This window comes from Colletotrichum gloeosporioides, assembly GCF_011800055.1.
Source record: "Colletotrichum gloeosporioides strain Lc1 chromosome Unknown consensus_7, whole genome shotgun sequence".
NCBI lineage: Eukaryota > Fungi > Ascomycota > Sordariomycetes > Glomerellales > Glomerellaceae > Colletotrichum > Colletotrichum gloeosporioides.
In genome coordinates this window covers 2,179,887-2,197,717 of record NW_025544652.1, presented here as the reverse complement: position 1 = coordinate 2,197,717, position 17,831 = coordinate 2,179,887, and the positions used below count along the sequence as shown (strand labels likewise).

The 17,831-nt window shown below is 51.0% G+C and overlaps 5 protein-coding genes across 5 annotated transcripts; 1 reads left to right on the top strand and 4 right to left on the bottom strand.

Moving 5' to 3' along the window:
* Positions 1–4,042: 4,042 nt before the first annotated feature.
* Positions 4,043–4,791, bottom strand: GCG54_00001985 (uncharacterized protein; the record flags this gene model as incomplete). Its single annotated transcript, XM_045402086.1, has 2 exons — positions 4,043–4,363; positions 4,513–4,791. The coding sequence occupies 2 exons, from the start codon at positions 4,789–4,791 to the stop codon at positions 4,043–4,045; spliced, it is 600 nt and encodes a 199-aa protein (XP_045270815.1).
* Positions 4,792–5,548: 757 nt separating this feature from the next.
* Positions 5,549–7,167, bottom strand: GCG54_00001984 (General negative regulator of transcription subunit 2; the record flags this gene model as incomplete). The annotated part of the gene is made up of 6 exons (XM_045402085.1): positions 5,549–5,605; positions 5,660–5,801; positions 5,853–6,056; positions 6,104–6,431; positions 6,483–6,940; positions 7,046–7,167. 6 exons carry the CDS (start codon positions 7,165–7,167, stop codon positions 5,549–5,551), a joined length of 1,311 nt encoding a protein of 436 aa, XP_045270814.1.
* A 1,979-nt stretch (positions 7,168–9,146) lies between these two features.
* GCG54_00001983 (COBW domain-containing protein 2) lies at positions 9,147–10,499 on the bottom strand (the record flags this gene model as incomplete). The annotated part of the gene is made up of 4 exons (XM_045402084.1): positions 9,147–9,476; positions 9,538–10,042; positions 10,094–10,190; positions 10,304–10,499. 4 exons carry the CDS (start codon positions 10,497–10,499, stop codon positions 9,147–9,149), a joined length of 1,128 nt encoding a protein of 375 aa, XP_045270813.1.
* A 596-nt stretch (positions 10,500–11,095) lies between these two features.
* Positions 11,096–12,762, top strand: GCG54_00001982 (uncharacterized protein; the record flags this gene model as incomplete). Its single annotated transcript, XM_045402083.1, has 2 exons — positions 11,096–11,311; positions 11,416–12,762. The coding sequence occupies 2 exons, from the start codon at positions 11,096–11,098 to the stop codon at positions 12,760–12,762; spliced, it is 1,563 nt and encodes a 520-aa protein (XP_045270812.1).
* Positions 12,763–13,356: 594 nt separating this feature from the next.
* On the bottom strand, positions 13,357–15,705 carry GCG54_00001981 (uncharacterized protein; the record flags this gene model as incomplete). The annotated part of the gene is made up of 5 exons (XM_045402082.1): positions 13,357–13,612; positions 13,674–14,473; positions 14,530–15,275; positions 15,329–15,356; positions 15,409–15,705. The coding sequence occupies 5 exons, from the start codon at positions 15,703–15,705 to the stop codon at positions 13,357–13,359; spliced, it is 2,127 nt and encodes a 708-aa protein (XP_045270811.1).
* Positions 15,706–17,831: the final 2,126 nt, after the last annotated feature.

Genomic DNA, 17,831 nt, shown 5'->3' with positions numbered 1-17,831 from the left:
CCCTATACTATATAGGCGTATATACTACGCCCCTAAATACGCTTATACTTATGCTAATAGATCTTTAGCTAGAAGTTAAGAGTTAAAATATAAATTAAATACTCTAAAGTCTTCTACTAAGAATAATAGAAAGGTTCTCTTCTAAATTTAAGCTAATAAAATATCTATAAAAGCCTTAAATTATTAATTAATATCTTATTTAATACTAAAGTTTCTAAAGATACTATCTTAAGTTTAGCCTTCTAAAGTAAATACTAAAGTAGATACTTATATTATTAATTACTAAGTTATTAGTAATTTATTTAAGTATTTAAACTTATTATATACTGAAGTATAATATTTAAAATATCTAAAAGAATACTTACTATACTTCTTAAGGTATTAAGTTATCTTTTTATAATAGGAGTTATATATCTTATACTTATAGAGGTTCTTAAAATACTTAGTATTATAAGAAGTATAAAGGTCCTATAGTTTACTAAGTTTAATTACTTAAAGTTACTTTTTAGAGAGAAACCTCTTCTTATTTAAAAGAGTACTAATTCCCTAAGAAACTTATTTATATTATTCCTTTTTACTAAAACCTCTAAGTTCTTATAAGAGGTTATTATAAGTTTAAATTTCTATAATAAAGTTATTCTCTATNTATATCTTTATTAAAACTAAAGAATATACTTATAAGTTTAAATTTCTATAATAAAGTTATTCTCTATAGTATCTACTTTTATTTAATTAAAATATCTAAAACCTTAAATAAGTTTATAAATAAAAGCTATAGTTAATAAACTTATATTAAAGCTATTTAGTTTATTAAAAGTTAAATAAAGATTTTATATAAAATCCTTAGTATTATTATAATTAACTCTAGTTATTTTATTCTAGTTATTATAAACTTTATTTATAGCTAACTTATTAAACTTCTAAGTATATTCTTTAGTTTTAATAAAGATATAAAAAGCTAAAATTATAATAGAAAAACTATTATTAATTATTTCTTCTAAGAATTTATATTAGATTTTCTCTATAAATAACTATTTAGTAAATATAAAACCTATAAGTATTAAATTACCTAAAGATCTTAGATCCTTAATTATTATTACTTTATTTTCTTTAAAAACTATATCTCTATTATATCTATTTAATATTCTTTTATTTACTAAGTAGAAGAGAAGTTTTATTACTTTAAAAATATTCTTAAAATTAATCTCTTATAACTAAAAACTTATAGTTTTAATTAATTTAAAGATAATATTATATACTAGAGTTCTTAAATTTAATCCCTTATTAGTTATTTTCTATATAGTTACTTTAGCTATAAGGTTAGTAAAAGAAAGGGAAAAACTAAGAGAATCTAATTAAGATAATCCCCTCTTAATAGAACTTAAGGAAGATAGAGTTAGATTAATAGTTAAAGATATATTAATTTATTTAATTAATTTAGTAATTTAAGAGAAGTTTAAAAAATAGTTATAAGTAATTATTAAATAATTATTAAGTAGTTATTACTATATAACTATAGTAATTATTAAATAATTATTAACTTTAGTAACTTAAAAATTAAAGAGATTTTATAAATAGAGGATATATATTATAATAACTATAACCTCTATTTAGAAGTATTATTTCTAGTAATTTAGTAATTTATTAATTACTCTATAGTAATTACTAAACTATAAAGTTAGAGTCTTAATAACTACTTAGAAATAACCTTACTATTTAGTAAATAGATTTAGGTATTTTAAGAACTTATAACTTATATAAAGTAGCTTAATTAATCTAGCTATAAGTACTAAGTATACCTAGCTATAAAGTAGTGTAACTGATCCCTTATGTAAAGGTGGGATTCGGGCCGGGGTTCAGGTCTCAGGCCCAGGCCCGGCCGACTACCGTCTCGCACTCCTGGCTGCAGCGTCATATGCGGTTCCAGCATGTCACTGTCTGCTGTGCAACATCGTCAACAAGTTGTTCAACCAGCTGCAGAATACTTGAGCGACTGGACGGATCAGCAGTGGACGAAGCGAATCAAGAAGCAGAAAGGCGGTTGAAAACCACTATGCACTAACACGGCGAGTGAGATCCAGCCGCCAGCCCACGCCGCCGCATCTTGGAACCATCCCGACATGTTCCCCCCTCCGTCCCACACACATCCAAGAGAGTGACCACACTCTGTCTCTGTGACTTTCCCCGAGGACCCCGCCACACATCAAAAGACGAACTATTGCGGACGTTCTTTCTCTAATAAATCCTCTGTATGGGTGGCTCTTCGCCACCGGACGCCGTTTCTCTGCCAGTTTCTTTCCACTGCCCACCACGAGACAAAACCTCGGATTGTTTTTGACATCCGCTGCAGGGTCTTTTGCGATCGTTGGTTTGATTCGGGACGAGAGTAGTCTCATCTCTAAGGGACCTGTTTCCAACAATGTCGAATGCTCTCGGCGTCAGTCAAGAAGCGTGCACTGGCCCAGTCAGAAGGATTCACAGAAACCGCAAAACGAAACACCTTCTCAGTAGGTTCCCTGCCTCGAGGTGGGATCTGACATCGGCGCCAAGCAGAGTTAGCCCGCCGCATCGGGGCACCGTCGGCCAACCACGCCCAGCAAACCAGACTCCAACAGAGAGAGGGCGAGGACGTCGGGTGTCCATGTTTGTGTCCCCTTTGATGGACCGCTTCCCAGTGTCTCTATTCCTTTTCTTTGTATGACCCGGATCCGACTCCGGCTTTCCCAAGGGAATATTCTTCCAGAGGGCGGTGTAACTTTAGACTCGACGCCAAAGGAAGGGAACCCGCCCCCCACGTGTGTTCTGTACCTTTTCCCAGGCCCGAGGACGACGACGACACCGCTGCACCCGAGTCAAGCCCCACCACCGACCTCGTGCCCGAGGCACACAAGCACATTCAAACTGCTGCCAGGTGGAAACGAAACTGGGTCTCTGGGTCCTGCGTATGGTTCACAATCGCTCATGTGTTCCGCTGGAGACCACCAAATCCCTGATTACAAAAGAGCACATGCGTGCGCGCGCATTGAATGACGCCAGCAGAGATAACCTGCCTGAGAAACTCACATTCCTGCGCCACACGCTCAACCCCACGAGGTCATTTTTCAACACCTCACATTGATAGGAGACGTGTTCGTATAGAATGGAAGATAAGAGAGCGAATTCGCAGAACCGGAGGGGGCCGATAGAGACGCACGTGTAAGACAAGATGCAAGATTGATCGGGTCCCGTTGCGAAGGGCAGCCAGGCCGGCCGGACAGCCCAGTGAGACACACTTCTGTCAGGCACCTCTCAATTGACTCAACTGAGCCTCCCACTTCGCGAGAGCGAGAGCCTCACTTGGCACTTGAGTTGAACATGTGGCTGAAGGAAGGTGACACAACTTTGATTCATGAAATAAATTGGGGGCGATTCGAAAAGCATTCTGGCGCTCGCAATCAGCGAATGAAACAAACAAGCCAGCAAATAGATAGGGAGGACTGTCCAACGTGATCTTTGCAACCATCCTTTTTTGAGTTGCTGTCAAACCAGTCTCTGACATGGACTAGGGTGATGGGTGAGTTGCAGGAGGTCAGCAGAACATCGTCGCAACAGCAGCCAAGATGGTTAGCTTCGAAGGAGAATTTGCTGTGAGTGTTTACGGTACAATTCGCATTGCATTGGTGGTCCGTACTTCTGGGGGATCCTGAGTCGTGCTTGTCAGCAAGCACATGCTCATCTCATCTACGATCAACGCGCCCCCACGGCCCTCTCCCCACTAGGCATGAGGTAGCACCTATGTGGGATTCCCGCCTGCGGAATCACATAGGGAAGATGGTAACGGGAACATCATCCCTTTGACGTGCAGCACTACCCCACGCCCATAACGTTCGTCTGCTTTCAACGCTATCCACTGAATTGAAAGATATTATATCTGCTGTCGTTTGTGACTGTGAGTAATGTGAATGTGTACAGACCCCCTCAAATGCACATTGCGCTCTGCCTGCCCCATTCCATTCCGTCCTGTTCCCCTAACAAGTAACTCCGTTTACCCAGACAAACATCATTAGCTTGACGTCTTCTCCGCGGCAATCTTGGCCTCCATCTTCCTCCGCGCCGCCAAAATCATCTCGTCTCTGCGCTTCTGCAACAACGCCTGCCTCTCATCTCGATTCGAACTCCATCCCTTGCTGCCCCTCTCCTTCTCTGCTTCGGCCGCTGCTGCCGCTGCCGCCTGCTGCTGTGCGATCTTGTCTTGCAGCTTGTATCTCGTGATCAAGTCAGGTTGCGAAGGCTTCTCGGCGGCCTTGGAGGCTGCTGCGGTGGCGGCGCTTGCTGCCGCAGGGCTAGTTCCCGGCGGAGGAGGTGGCTGGAAGGTGACCGGGGGCTGTTCAACGTATCTCGATCAGCACAATGCGCTTTGCCTTTGAACATGTCCATAACCAGCGAATCGCAATCTCAGTGCCATAACAGTTCTCTGCAGCACTGCCCATGCATCGTGGCCTAGTCCACATTTCAAAGACAATATACACTTACCGTTTCCATGCGTCCCGCCAAGATCCTCTCGGACGTGGCCTGAATGTTGCCTCCATTCCTTTGCAGATCCCATAGAATCGTCCGTCGATCCACCTGGGGGAACATCTGCTGTATCCTCTCTACAGCAGCTTCGCGCGTGCGCAGCACTGATGCCGCGCTCTGCCGGGATGCCGATGCCGACGGTGGCGGTGATGGCGAGAAGAAGAGGAACCGTATCACAAATGCTGTGACAAGCAGTATCACAATCAGATACGGGAGCGAGATTTGCTCGTTCGCCATGATTGCGAGGGGAGGGCGTATTCGTCGTTTGCCGGACTGGCCGGAGTGCTCCGATCCAGGGGTCAGAGATGGTGCGTGCAACGATACCCTGGTGTACGTTCCTCGGTCGGCAAAGATGCTGTTCGCTCGCCTCGTGTGGGTTTCGTTGATGAAGTCAGAGGCGGGGGGGTCCGAATCGCCGCTGGGCGTGATAAGTATGCGGTCGGGACAGGTACGTTGTTCACGGTAGTCAGGTAAGTTAGCTGGCAGCTTTTATGGAGATGAGCTCATCAGCCTTGCTCAGGGAGCAGGGGGCTAGGAGCTTAGGAAGTATGTGGCGCGAAGAAGCCGGAGGTTTCCGCACACCTCAAGGAAGGAGCGCACGGGGCACTTCACTTTCAGCGTCCCGGTCCCGCCTGCAGGCGATGCTACCACCCACAGAGCCGCCTGAGTAACCGCATCAACATCGGCAACAACAAATCTGTCTTACTTCGACAGGCACCCAAAGAAAAAATCTACGGTTGGAACTGAGAGAGTGCTTCGCAGATTCGGCAGCGTCTTTTATTTCCCTTCGTTGACGGCCGCCGTAATTCCCAATGATCAGTGAATCATACACACAAAGCATAAAGGCCTATCGCCCTCTGCCCCTGCTTCAGTCCGGAAGCCTGTAAAACGATGCCATATCCACATGACTCAACGCCTGTTCGGTAAACTACCCAGGTATCAAGCCGTTTTGAGCCTCATCAAGTTGATGAGGAAGCCAGTAAAACAGAACACCTTATGCTGCCGGTGCCAAGTTCGTCTCCAAGTCGCCGTAGTGAAGAGTAAGCTCTCTCTGCGTTCGTTTGTTAGTTTTTTGCAGAACTGGGGGGAAAATAGTGAGACGTACCCGCTCCTTACGCCAGCTGATGGTGTCCCAGATTATGTAGTAACCGCGCTCGTGGTTCGGGCCAAGGCTAGCGGGCATCATGAGCTCGTCCTTGGTCAGCCAGAAGTGCAGTTTCTTGTGCCAACGCCAGTTCCGTGTGTGCCTGCAGAGAGTTAGCAGTGGTACTGGTGAGTTGAGGAAACGGATTCCGCACAATTCCTGCGCAGCCAGGTGCTGCTTGATGTCTTGAGGACAGCTGTAGAAGATCCAAAAGAGGGTTTCCTCGTTGAACGACGGGATCTTTGTCTCGATAGGCTGCACGTTCGTCACCTTGTAGCACTCAGGGAGGCGGACGTTGGGAATCGCTGGTCGGGGAGGCGTGTCATCGAACAGAGAGTAGATCTGGGTTGAGATGAGTCTGTCCAGTTAGCAGGAGGTCACATCAAACATCCTCGGGTCCCTTACTCTGAAGAGTTGACATTGAGACCGAACTCGTTGGGGTCCATTCCCTGCATGAGCGCTCCGTAGCTGGGGTAGTTGGTCATCAACATGCGCAGGCCCTTCAAGCCGAACTTGTCGATGGGCGCCAGGCCAGCCAAAGGATCTTGCACCTCAAGACTTTGGCCGTCCTTCTCCTCCTTGCCCTTGCCGGTGAGTGAATCGTTGCCGATGGCGCCCAAAGGATTGCGGTTCTCGGCAGACTGAGATGGACTATCGCCAGAAGCCTCATCGCGGAAAGCGCTTCCCTTCTGTCTGCTGTCATCCACAGACACTTCTTGTGATCTTGACTGGCCTGGTAATGTGTCAGCATGAGAGCGGTGCGAGCCATGGTGGTTCTTCTCACCTTGGCCGCTGGCGGCAGTTGGTGAACGGTCATCTGAGGTTCTGCTGTTCGCGGAGAGGGCATTGAGCAGGCCGTTTCCTGCGCCACGGCTAGGAGGTATCGCAGCGGCCGCGCCGCTTGCCTGGTTGCCAAAGCCCAATGAGGGCATCAGGTTGACACCGCGCTCGCCGCCAATCTCACCGTTCGCGTTACGGTTCAGCGGTGGGAAATCGTCCGCCGGGTTAGACGGCGCCTGGGTCGCCGCTCCTCCGCTGTTCTGAGTGCCGAAACGGAAGCCGCCTTGGCGAGCTGAAGTCGGAGTGAAGAGCTCCTCCTGGGTGTTCTGAGCAGACAACGGTGTCGACTGGTTCCGCGGTGGCACAGGGCCACTGCCCAAGTTCCGCGAAGCTGTTGACGACCACATGTTCGCTTGACCGCTGCTGTTCATCTGGGCGTTGTTGGAGAGCGAGGGGAATTCGCTACTTCAAAAGTCAGCACCAACGCCATCCCAAAATTTCGTAAGAAATCCACCGGTAGAAGAAAAATAAGAAAAGAAGAGCAGAGGCCAGGGGAAATAAAATTACGTCTTCAAAACCTCAGCATAGCCCTTCTTGGGGTGATCCTCAGATGAGGGCTCCTTGGACTCCATCTTGTCCCTCAGCTTTCTGCTTTTCTGGAGCAAAATGCGCTTGCGCTTGCTGACCATGATGAAAAGGAGAAGAAGGGCTACTGGGTACAAAACTGGTGGTACAATAATCCCTGGCAGAGCGGTGCAGGAGTCGCGTGTGTTGTCTGGTATGGCTGTTGCCCCCAGTGATCGTGGGTCGAGGACGGAAATGCAGGTGCGAGTGCTGGGGTGGCTCCCGGGAGTGGGAAAGGGTGCAAGAGAGAACGGTAACAATAACAACAATAACAAGGACGATGGAGGGTGCGCGCAAAGTTGTTCAGCTTGAAGGGGGAAGGAACGTACGAAAGGTCCAGTGGTGTTGCCGGTTGCGACCCGCTTAAGCTCTGCGCAAAACTGACATTGCCTCCAAGCTGGCGAGCTGGATTTTGCAATCCAGCACCTCCCATAGGCACTCCTCCACCAAATGCCCATCCACTGCCATTACTTCCTACAGATCCCAAGCACACCATGTTAACGTCGCGATCTCTCTTTATCCGTGTGATGTTCCAGCACATGCTTGCGCCTGGACAAAGGCTGTCCTCCTACCTAGTTTACCATTTGGTAACCGATTTGACACTGCCCTTCCTGCTTGTTGTTGTTGTTGCTGCTGCTGCTGCTGTTGCTGTTGGCCACCAAAGCCTGTCGGTATGCCTCGCAGTGATTGAGGAACTGCTCCTACTGGGGACCACATTGTCAGCTTTGAGAACTTGAACGGCTTTGTTCTGAACGAGATTCCAGTGGCTTCGGGGCTGAACGGTATGTAAAATGTATGGCAGAGGTCGCGCGTTTGTTTGCCTCTCTACGTTTTACGGCTGTTTGCCTTGGCGCAGAGCCTGATGATCCCATGTTGGATGGCGATGGCGGGGTCTCGTGGGCAGGTTGAGGGTGGCAAGGCAAGTCGCGTGCGTTATCGCAGCATGCTACGTAGGCATATGGAGGATATAGAGTCGAGGGAAACTCGTGTTGGCAGCCACGATGGGGTCCAGATGGTCTTGATGGACATGCAAACGGCGGGGTACCCCCGAGGCGGAAAGGAGATGGGCGAGAATCTGGCCTACCTGGTCGATTCATGATTAGGGCTCGTGGGCTGTATGGTCGCAATCGAGAATCGCGTAGTTACTTTCGTGTTCGGGGCTGGCTCGGGGCTCAATTCGGATCGGTGATGGGTCGGATTCGCTCGAAAGATTATTTTTTGTCGACGAAGCTACCAACGGACGAAGCTCTACGGGGATTGTTGGTGTACAGGCGTCGAGAGGTCGAGTGGCCCAGTCAACGCTAACGCACGGAAGACCGGTCAAAGATGGACCCGATGGCCTGTGCGCCCAGAGCCCCTCCAAAACCCTTGCAGCCAGTGCGAGCAAGCGCTACACGCTCTAGAGCCTTTTTTGACATCGCTTCCTTTCCGAGTACATGGGACGATGACCTGAAGGGTCCAGACTCGGAGTCTATTGCGGGCGCAGCATCCAACATCGTTGGTTCACCCATGGTGTGTCAGTGAGTGACCCATGTCTGGCCACATGACCCTGGTACTCGGTGTCTGGAGATGGCATCTTTCGAGAATTCTGATTGTCGAGTTGTGCTTCTCGTCGACGCCAGCAGTCGGTCTTCATGAAGAGCAAGTGTCTGTTTTTTTTTGAAAGCAGATATCTCCTAGCTGGCAACCATCTTCATCACTTATCTGCAGACTCGACCAGAATTGAGGGAGGCTTCGCACCCTCTGTTGTGCATCCAAAGCTTCATCCAACAAAGAAGCATTCTGCCAGGGCCATGGTCCCGGCATGGAGACTTAGGCTTGGTCTTGGTTCCACCACGTCGAGGCAACGTACCTGGAAGAGTTGCTGAAGATTCGAGTGCACAATTTGTTTACGAACCTAAAATGACGAGATCGGGCTGTTGGGACCCGAGTGATCACTCGCCGTCTTCCTAGCCATTCGAATCACTGTACACATCGACGATGTGCCGTATTGGCCTCAACATATGCATCGTTATCATGATTCGGTTTGCTCATGCTTCTATTTCTATGCATACGATTTGAGAATCTCCAAAAGACTCTTCTCAAAGTCTACGCCCTGGAGATACCTTCCAATCAGAATGATCTTGCCTTCTCCCACCGCTTCACGCGTCTGGTCGGGCGAGTCAAGGATCTCAAAAATCTCCCTCACACCCTGCATGAGCTTCACGTCTCCGTTCTCGAATACAAACCGACCTTTGGCACGGTGCACTTCGAGAACAGTTTTATCATTCCCGGGTAGACGGCGGTCCCAGAGGATCTTTCTCAGCCACTTGTCGACATTAGCGAGTTGACTAGGTCCCAATCTAGGCATTGGTATCGAGACAGTAGAGATGGTCTGCGGCCAAGTCAGTAAGGATCTTCCTACGAAGCGTAATTTCCATATCGGGGGTACGCACAGAGTCAAGGTGGCTGTGCCCTTTTTGGCCCAATTCGAGCTCTGCGACCTGATCATACGCATGCAAATCCAACAAGAAGCCTTCCAAACTCGGCACTTCGCTCTTCTGCGTGACATGGATCTTTGCCAAACCGTTGATTGACTCGATTCTGGCCCGAACACGCGCCAACTCCTCCTCGGACACCAAATCAGCCTTGTTGATGACAATGACGTCGGCATGAGAAATCTGCACATGCGCCGTAGTCATCAGTGGGCCGTGGCCGTGGTCATCCTCCTGGTCTTCGAGCTCGATCTTGCCGGAGGGGTCGTCGAGGCTGCTAAGGATATTTTTGGCGTCGACGAGTGTGACGATGCCGTCGAGGTAGATGGTGCTGCCCAATCCATCATCGACCCAGAAGAGGGGCACTAGGTTACCAGGATCCGCAAGACCTGTGGTTTCGAGGAGGATGTAATCAAACGCGCCCTTCTTTTCCATCAGGGATTCAATCGCATTGACACCAGTATCCCTTCAAAGGTTAGTATGTCTGATAGGCACGCGTCTCAACGGGAAGTGTTACTTGACGGAACAGCATATGCAGCCGTTGCCAACTTCAAGCCACTCTTCAACCTGCTCATCGCCCTTGTTGACAGTAAGAGACTTCTCGATATCGAGTGCTTGATTAGGTTTAGCATCATTTCAATACATTTAGTTGGTTTGACTGACAGTCTCCAAACTCTGCGAAACAACATTAGATTTCAACCCCAGCAGGCAAAGTCATGAGACACACCATTCATAATCACAGCAATTTTCTTTCCATGCTGAGCCGTCAGGATATAATTCAGCAATGTCGTCTTTCCGGCACCCAGATATCCCGTTACGATGGTGATGGGAACTTTGATCTGTTTGTCAGACGGTGGCAGATCGTCATCGACGACAGTTCCCGCCTCGACCAGATCAGGCGGGGCATCGTCGTCGAAATCCATGGTGCAGAATGGAGGGGAACCCTGTGACTGTGCTCGGACCAGTAGTCTTTCTGTAGGTGCAAATCTGAGTTATGACGTTCTTGGTTGGCGTCTCACAACCCAGGTTTAGAAAACTTGAGTCCGCAGTTTTGTGCGAAGCACGTCTATGATCGTCGTTGAAAAGGCGTGTTTTACGTACCTGAGATGAGGTATTGCAGCTTTGGCTAGGTACGCAACGGTACGTACCGCTGCCAACTGCGAATTTGACGTCGACTGGCCCCACCCGACAGTCTAATATTGGCCATCCCGGGGAAAAAGAGGACAGATCCTGACTAAGCCTTGTAGGGACTCTGTCTGACCTGAACTGGGCGGGAAGCTCTGGCCCCCAAATTGAGGTACCTACTCTATCCAATGTGCCCACGGCGTGTGTGTGGCTGTCTGTGTGACTTGGAGAGCTCCAGCCGCCCGTCTCGGGACGACTTTTCGCACGATACCATCACCACCGATCAAAACACACCACACTCCCACCATCTTCCCGTGAAACCCCCCCGACAACGACTTCGTCTTCCTCCCTGTCGCTGGCAAGCATCGCCTCTCGTATACCTTCCTCTGGCACCATGTCAATGGCGCCGAGCTCGCCCCGGCTGCCCAGCCCACCGCCGCCCGCAGAGATCCAGATCGGCCCCAAATCCCCCTCTATGGGCGCGCAGTCAAATCGCCAGGCTTCCCCGATGGAGCAGTCCCTGATCGACGCCAATTCAAGGCGCCGCATACATCCGGGCACCAAGGCAGCCGAAATGGCAGCTGGGCCACCGCTGGTCCCCCTTAATGAGGTTTGTCCTTGCCGCCCGAGGTCGTGATAAGACCAGACTCCCCTAAGCGCCCACCCTGCCTGCGCCTTCCGTCCTCATACTGACAAATCCTTGTGGATATGTAGCTCGACTCGGCATTCCAGCTTCAAGAGCACCTCGCAGCCCTCCATTACTACCACACGAACAGCAACAGCAGCCCGATAAACCGCACGACCGCAATCCAGCTCGCGACCCCCCCGCCCGGGATCGACCGCACCCTCTGGCTGTACGAGCTGTGCCGGTTCCTCATTTCGCAATGTAACACCCTCATCGTCGGGTTTCTCTTCGACTCCCCGCCCTGTAGCGCCGCCACCTGTCCCGAGATGCGTGCTTCCGAGTGGCAGTTCCTTTGCGCCGTCCACGAGCAGCCTAAGAGCTGCTGTGCCATTGACTACTGCTGCCACACGCTCGACTGGGCTGCCAACATCGTCACCGACCCCAAGATCTTCCCCTCGCGCTTCGTCGTGCTGTCAGATGTGCACAACAAGGGCGTCGCCGTGAAGAACCTAGTCAACGTCTTCCGAAGACTGCACCGCATCTTCGCCCACGCCTGGTTCCAGCATCGCGCCGTGTTCTGGACCATTGAGGGCCAGACGGGTCTGTACGTCTTCTTCAAGACTGTCTGCGACATGTACGAGCTCCTCCCCGCCGAGAACTACAAGCTGCCGCCCGAGGCCGAGGGCCTGGAGACTGCCACGGCCGTGCCGGATGGCAATGGCACCGACAAGAAGCAGCTGCCCATGTCAATTGTCAAGCCTCCCCAGCGCGAAGGCCTTGCTCCAGGCGAGGATCCCGACAACTTCCAGCCCGTGGGCCGGACCGCTACGAGACGCCACGTCAGGGCCAGTCCCTCGGTTGGCAGTGCGGTCACGACTGTTGTGGAGGCCGACGAGGAGGACAACAACGACGTTGCGAGCAAGATGCGCGACATGCACATCTCCGCGCCGGAGACTGTCGAGGAGGAGCCCGAGGTTGCAGACGTGCCTGTCATCGTGGAGAAGGAGATAATGGAGGATGTCCCCTCTCCTGAGGAGAAGGAACAAGCGCCGGTAGTGCAAGAGGTCAAGAGGGAGGCGGAGCCTGAAAAAACGGGTGAGTCATTGGATGATGCGGACCAGACCGTTGTGATGGCGGACGAGGAAGAGGCCGGCGAATCGCCAGCAAACGACGAGGCCGACAAGGTTTCTGAGACGACAGAAGCAGAGAAGTCGGAGCCCGTGACGGAGGAAACAGACAATGGAGCTAGCAAGGAAGAAAAGACAGACGACGCCAAGGGAGACGACGCGGCTGATAAGGACGTCAGCACGCATGACTTTGCCCAGGAACCCACCAAGGCGACTACAGACGCAGCGGACGACAGCAGCAGAGACGAGGCAGCAGAGAAAGACGAGGCCAAGCAAGAGGCCGAGACGAAGGAGAAGATTGATTCGTGATGTTAATTGGTGTCTTTACTATCGGAAGTGGGCGCACGGTAAAAAAGCCATCCATGTTTTCCTCCTGGTTGAGCCACGCAGCAGTTACTCCCCCTAGAGGCGGGGGCATACTCTTGTTATGAATTGAGGACGATGATGTATAGTACTTTTTTTCTTTTATAATATTGTGATGGGTGACAACCAATCACAGTGTATCAATATAACAAGACCATGTCTATGTCTAGCGGGACTGTTTTTGTTTTTCGCTCATGGACTGAAGGTGAAAAAAGATGTTCAAGAAAAAGGCGGTAAGTGTGCCGAAGATAAGGGGACCAAGTCATGTATGATACAGTGAACCTCCTCAGGAAGAACGGAACAAAAACGCCAAAATGCGTGGCCCGCAACGCAAGACATGGCCTAGATGCAAGAAAGGGAAAGCGGGTAAGGTTGGGTTTGTGGGCAGCATGGATATGGTGAATAAACAGAATGGCTAGACAATGCTCTTGGCCTTCTTGGGCCAGATCTGGACAGGACCGAATGAATCACTGTCTTCATCCGCTATACATTAACGAGGCTCGAGGAAAGTTTCGATGCAAACAATGACCAAGACCGAAATCAGGCCGCTGCCGGGTTTTGACCACCTTGGGCTGACGGATCGTCATACATCTGCATTTTGGCAAAAATGTGTCGCACTTCTCGCAGGTTTTCCGCCTGGGTCGATATCGCATTCGCATTGCGCTCATCCGCGAAGGTGCGAACGCTCTGCAGGATGGGCGTGAATCCATCGTCGTCGGGCAGCCACCAGCGCACGCAGGATGGCTCCTGGAACAGCTCGGCCATCTTGGATCGGAGAGTGATGGGGTGGATGTATCTGTCGTTCAGTGTCAGCGGTCATAGAGACTATAGGGTTATTTGAGGGTGTATGAACTTACCCCATGGTCTCCAACAACGCGAACTTGCGTCTGATCCACATGTGATGCTTGGGATCATGCGGCAGAAATAGGGCCGAGAGAGCCACGCATGCCTGGATTGTGATGAGACTGCCCTTCGGTTTTGAGGGCCAGCTTTCGACAGCTTCGAAGATCTGACAAATCGCATACGCGTGGCCCATCAATTCTTGATATAGCTCCATCCGTTTCGTTGTTGGTGATTGGCATTTGTGCATCATCGTCGTAGAGTTCCACTCGCCAGTGAGCATCGTTGTGGCGAAAGCTGGAAAGTTGTATAGGATGCCCGGCGCAAAGGGGTCCACAATGTCCTCCTCCGTCAGCGGCCGCGCATGGCTGAAGTCCGTAACGAAGTTGGCCGGGTCGGTCATCTCGTGGTCCCAGCCGTCTTTCCAGTCGTGAAGCGCTTTTTGAATCCGTTCGTGCTCCAGGGCGAAATCTTCCGGTGATATTTGCCCCCTGCTCCCTCGCGCAAACAAAGTTGACATATCCCTGGAGATAACCCTGAGCCTGCCAGACTCTGCTTCCAATTTCCAATGCATGCTGTCTTCGTCCACGGCAGCCTGTTTATCGCAGTACTCGACGTTTGTCGTGAACCACTGCCTCGGCAGCATCGTCGGAAACCCGCCCATGAGGGCGATGAAGATGTCGAATCGGCCGTACCAAGACACGATCATACGGCCAACTGGACTATGATTGGCGGTTTCGGGAGAAAATAGGTGTGTCAGCATCTCATACGCAGCCTTCTGATGACCCATCAGATTGATCCAGTCGCCCAAGTACTCCTATTTGACCTATTGTTAGCTGTTTCCTGGGCCCCAACGTCCTTGACACTCCATACCTCGATCGTCGCCAACTGGAGTACGGTAAGAAGAGTGGTCACGTCGTGCTTTTCTCTTCTCTTGAGGGAGTTAAGCAATAAGATTACACTCTTGTTGTAATACTTCAAAAAGTCCTCCATCTTTCCGTCAGGGTCCTGGATTGTGCGGTGATAAGCGGCAAACCCAACGACCGCGTAAAGCAGAGCTTCGTTTCGCAACGCATAGTTTAGAAGGTGTATACGAAAGACCTCTTGTGCGTCGGCCAGCATGCAATAATGATAGTGGGTGATATTTTCGCAAAAGTACTCGAGGTGTTGTCGAATGTCAAGGGGAAGATGAGACCAATCGACGTGGCCGCTCACAGAGAGCACTCCCAGATCTGGCATCGCGTATGTAGTCGTAGCTTGACTGCTCGAGGTTCCCACCGATGCCGAGGGCGACGCGCTCTTGGTTCCTTCATGCGAGGGTGTTTCGGAGCTTCCACGGGTTCCTCCTGAGCGCTGAAGGCTGAATGAAGAAGCTGTGCTGCTTCTGCTGGGGCCTGCAAAGTGTTTATGCGGAGATTCTTCGTCACCCTCGTCTTCGTCCACAATCGTGTCAAGACCGGCGGGTTCTGTGTCCTCCTCTCCATCCTCTGGATCGTTGGAAGAATCGGGACTGGCTTGCTGTGTGGTGTTGCCTTCTTTCGAAGTTGCCGTCTGTGCTGCCGAGCCTTTGGTTGCTGGAGGTTCTGGGTATATACACTCACGGCTGCCCTTGCGACATCCTGCGATCATGTCAGTTATTTCGGGTTGTCTGTGTCGTTCCGGGCTTACACACTGTCGCATATCGGCCGACTCTCGTCGCACTATCATGGCCATTAGCACAACAAGCGCAGCGCGCAGGACTCGCGAGCCTACCTTAACTCTTCTACTTCTGCACATGTAGCAGCCTGACCTTGTGCGGCGGTGCTTGACATGGTCAATACCGGGGGCCGACTTTCTTCGATTGCGGGAGGATTTGGGGGCGCTGAGCCCGACAGGGTCGGGAAAGCCAGTGAAGTATCCAAGGTTGGGATAAGGTCCCGGCATTGCGCCGCCCATCATGGGCATCTGGCCGCCGGGAAATTGAGGAGAATGGGTATCCTGTGGACTCATGTTCTGGCTCGCTGCCACTCCGGACATGGAGGTGAGAAAGTGGTGGTAATAGTCCCCCATGGTCGCGATTGTAGGTGATTGGTGTCTAGATTTCGAGTGGGAGACAAGGGGACGGGAACGTAGTGGGGAGCGTGTGCCAACGTTTCCCGCAAAGTTGGCACGCTCTGTCCACACAAGCGCAAATGACGGAGCTGTATCCCTTTGGGACCGCCGGTGGCAACACGGGATGACGGTGCGAATTGCGCTGGAAAATACTAGGTTAAGCGGATTCTGCCGAGCGAGCCAAGTTGCGGGTCTCTTAAAGTTGTCAGGGAAAAGAGTCGTGGGGTAGATGGTGCCCGATCCTCTGAGAGGCTGATCCGTCTAGATAGAGGGGTGAGGGAGCTTGCACGAGCGATTCAGACCTATGGTATCCTATGACAGACTGTTGGTCCCTGTACCAAGGCATGGGCACTACTTCGACGAGGTGACGGCTAGTAGACGGCGGGAGCTTACTTGTTGAGCAGCGCCACAGAAGAGATACCGACCGTTGGCTGGGCTTTTCGTAAAAGGAGACTCCCTAGGTGTGTGAGGGACCGCGCGAGAGATGTTGGAGAGGGACTTGTTTTTGGAGAACTCGAGCTGTGCCACACAGGAGGAGGGGGTCCAGGTCGTCCAGAGCCACAGGACCTTCTGTCCACAACTCATACAACAGTTGGTAAAGGCCGTGGTGGGGCTCCTGAGTAACCAGAATGTAACTAGGTGAGTTGAGGAGGGCGGGTATCACCACCTGCGGTTTGGTGATCCGCTTGCGGGATTGGCGTTATGCCTGGGGCTCCTGGTAGGTGCTACGCTAGGAAGGGAAGTCAATGCCTAGAGGGAGATGGCGAGATGGTTGTGTCTAGGCTTCGTGCCCAAGACAATCCCGGTAAAATTCGAAAGTCCTTGCCAGCTGGTGAGTAGAGGAGAACCGGCTGTGGTTGGCCAGAGTCTACAAGCCAAGGGACCTAGTCGGTTGTAATTGGCGTTGACAATGACCTCCAACGCGTGGGCGGCATGTACTTTTGCCTTGCTGCGAGGGAAGACCAAGAATGGGAAAGACGAGTAAACAGGCGTTGATATGCCGCGGTTCCACTCCTTTGGGTCGGACAAGGGGCGAAGATCGAGAGACAGGGTCGAGGATGAGGATGTTCCGCCAGATGAGCGAGGTCAGATCCGAACCTTCAGTGCCGGTGTAGTCATAGAGCGAGACGAAAGTGGCCGAGCATGTGGGTATATCGGCCACGTCCCGGCAAGACACGGCGTGGAATGTGTATGAACACAAGAAATGCTCCCGGATGGCGGTGGTGGGAGAGGGAAGCTAGCGTTGGAACGGTTGTTGACAGGATAGGCTGTGGGCAGGTTTGCTTCGACGGTTCAGGATGCCGGAGATATGATATGTCGGCAGGAGATTAGCAATCCTTTGCAATATGGGGCAGAAGAATGGCCCAGGATGGAGAGCTGTCGTCCTGAAAAGTGATGAAAGAGGCTGGCGCGGGGTGGAGGGGTTTTTGGCGCAGTTACCCTTGCGAGCTCAAGGTCCTGGTGGTTCCCTAGCCTCGGGAGGAGCGGTTTGAAAAGACGACCCTAGGTCGATTAAGGTTCCGGGATGGCGCGTGAGTGCTGGGGCGGCTGAGGCGTGGCAGGCACTGCGAGGAGGAGGAGAAGTAGGTCGATTCAAGGCGTTGATACGGAGTCACCACCCGTGTCGACTGAGGAATGTGGCAACGGCTGGCTGTTCTGGGACCCGGCGGCTTAAGTTCTGGGCCTAAGCTGGGTCTGGTATCTGAATGGCCGTCTGCTCTGCTCAAACGCTTAGCATCCAGAGAACAGCACGGATCGTCGGACCTGGCTGATGAGGTGACGATACTTGTTGACGGGTTCTACTCACCCACAAGGTCGAAGCCACGAATTCCGTCCCGAGGTGCGTGCGTGTGACACTGGAGCAGAACTGGACGTCAAAATCTGAAAGAAGAGGCACAGATAAGCCCTGGCGAATAATGAGACAAGGGTCCTTCGCCCAAAGTGATGTAACGAGCGGCGAGCCAAAGCAAGCACCCAGGCTGGTGGGGTTGAAGCTGGACTGGACTGGACTGGGCTTGCTGGGGTTGGGGTTGGCAAAGTAGGACGCCCGAATTCGAGACCCTGTCAGCTCCTCTTGCTGGGAG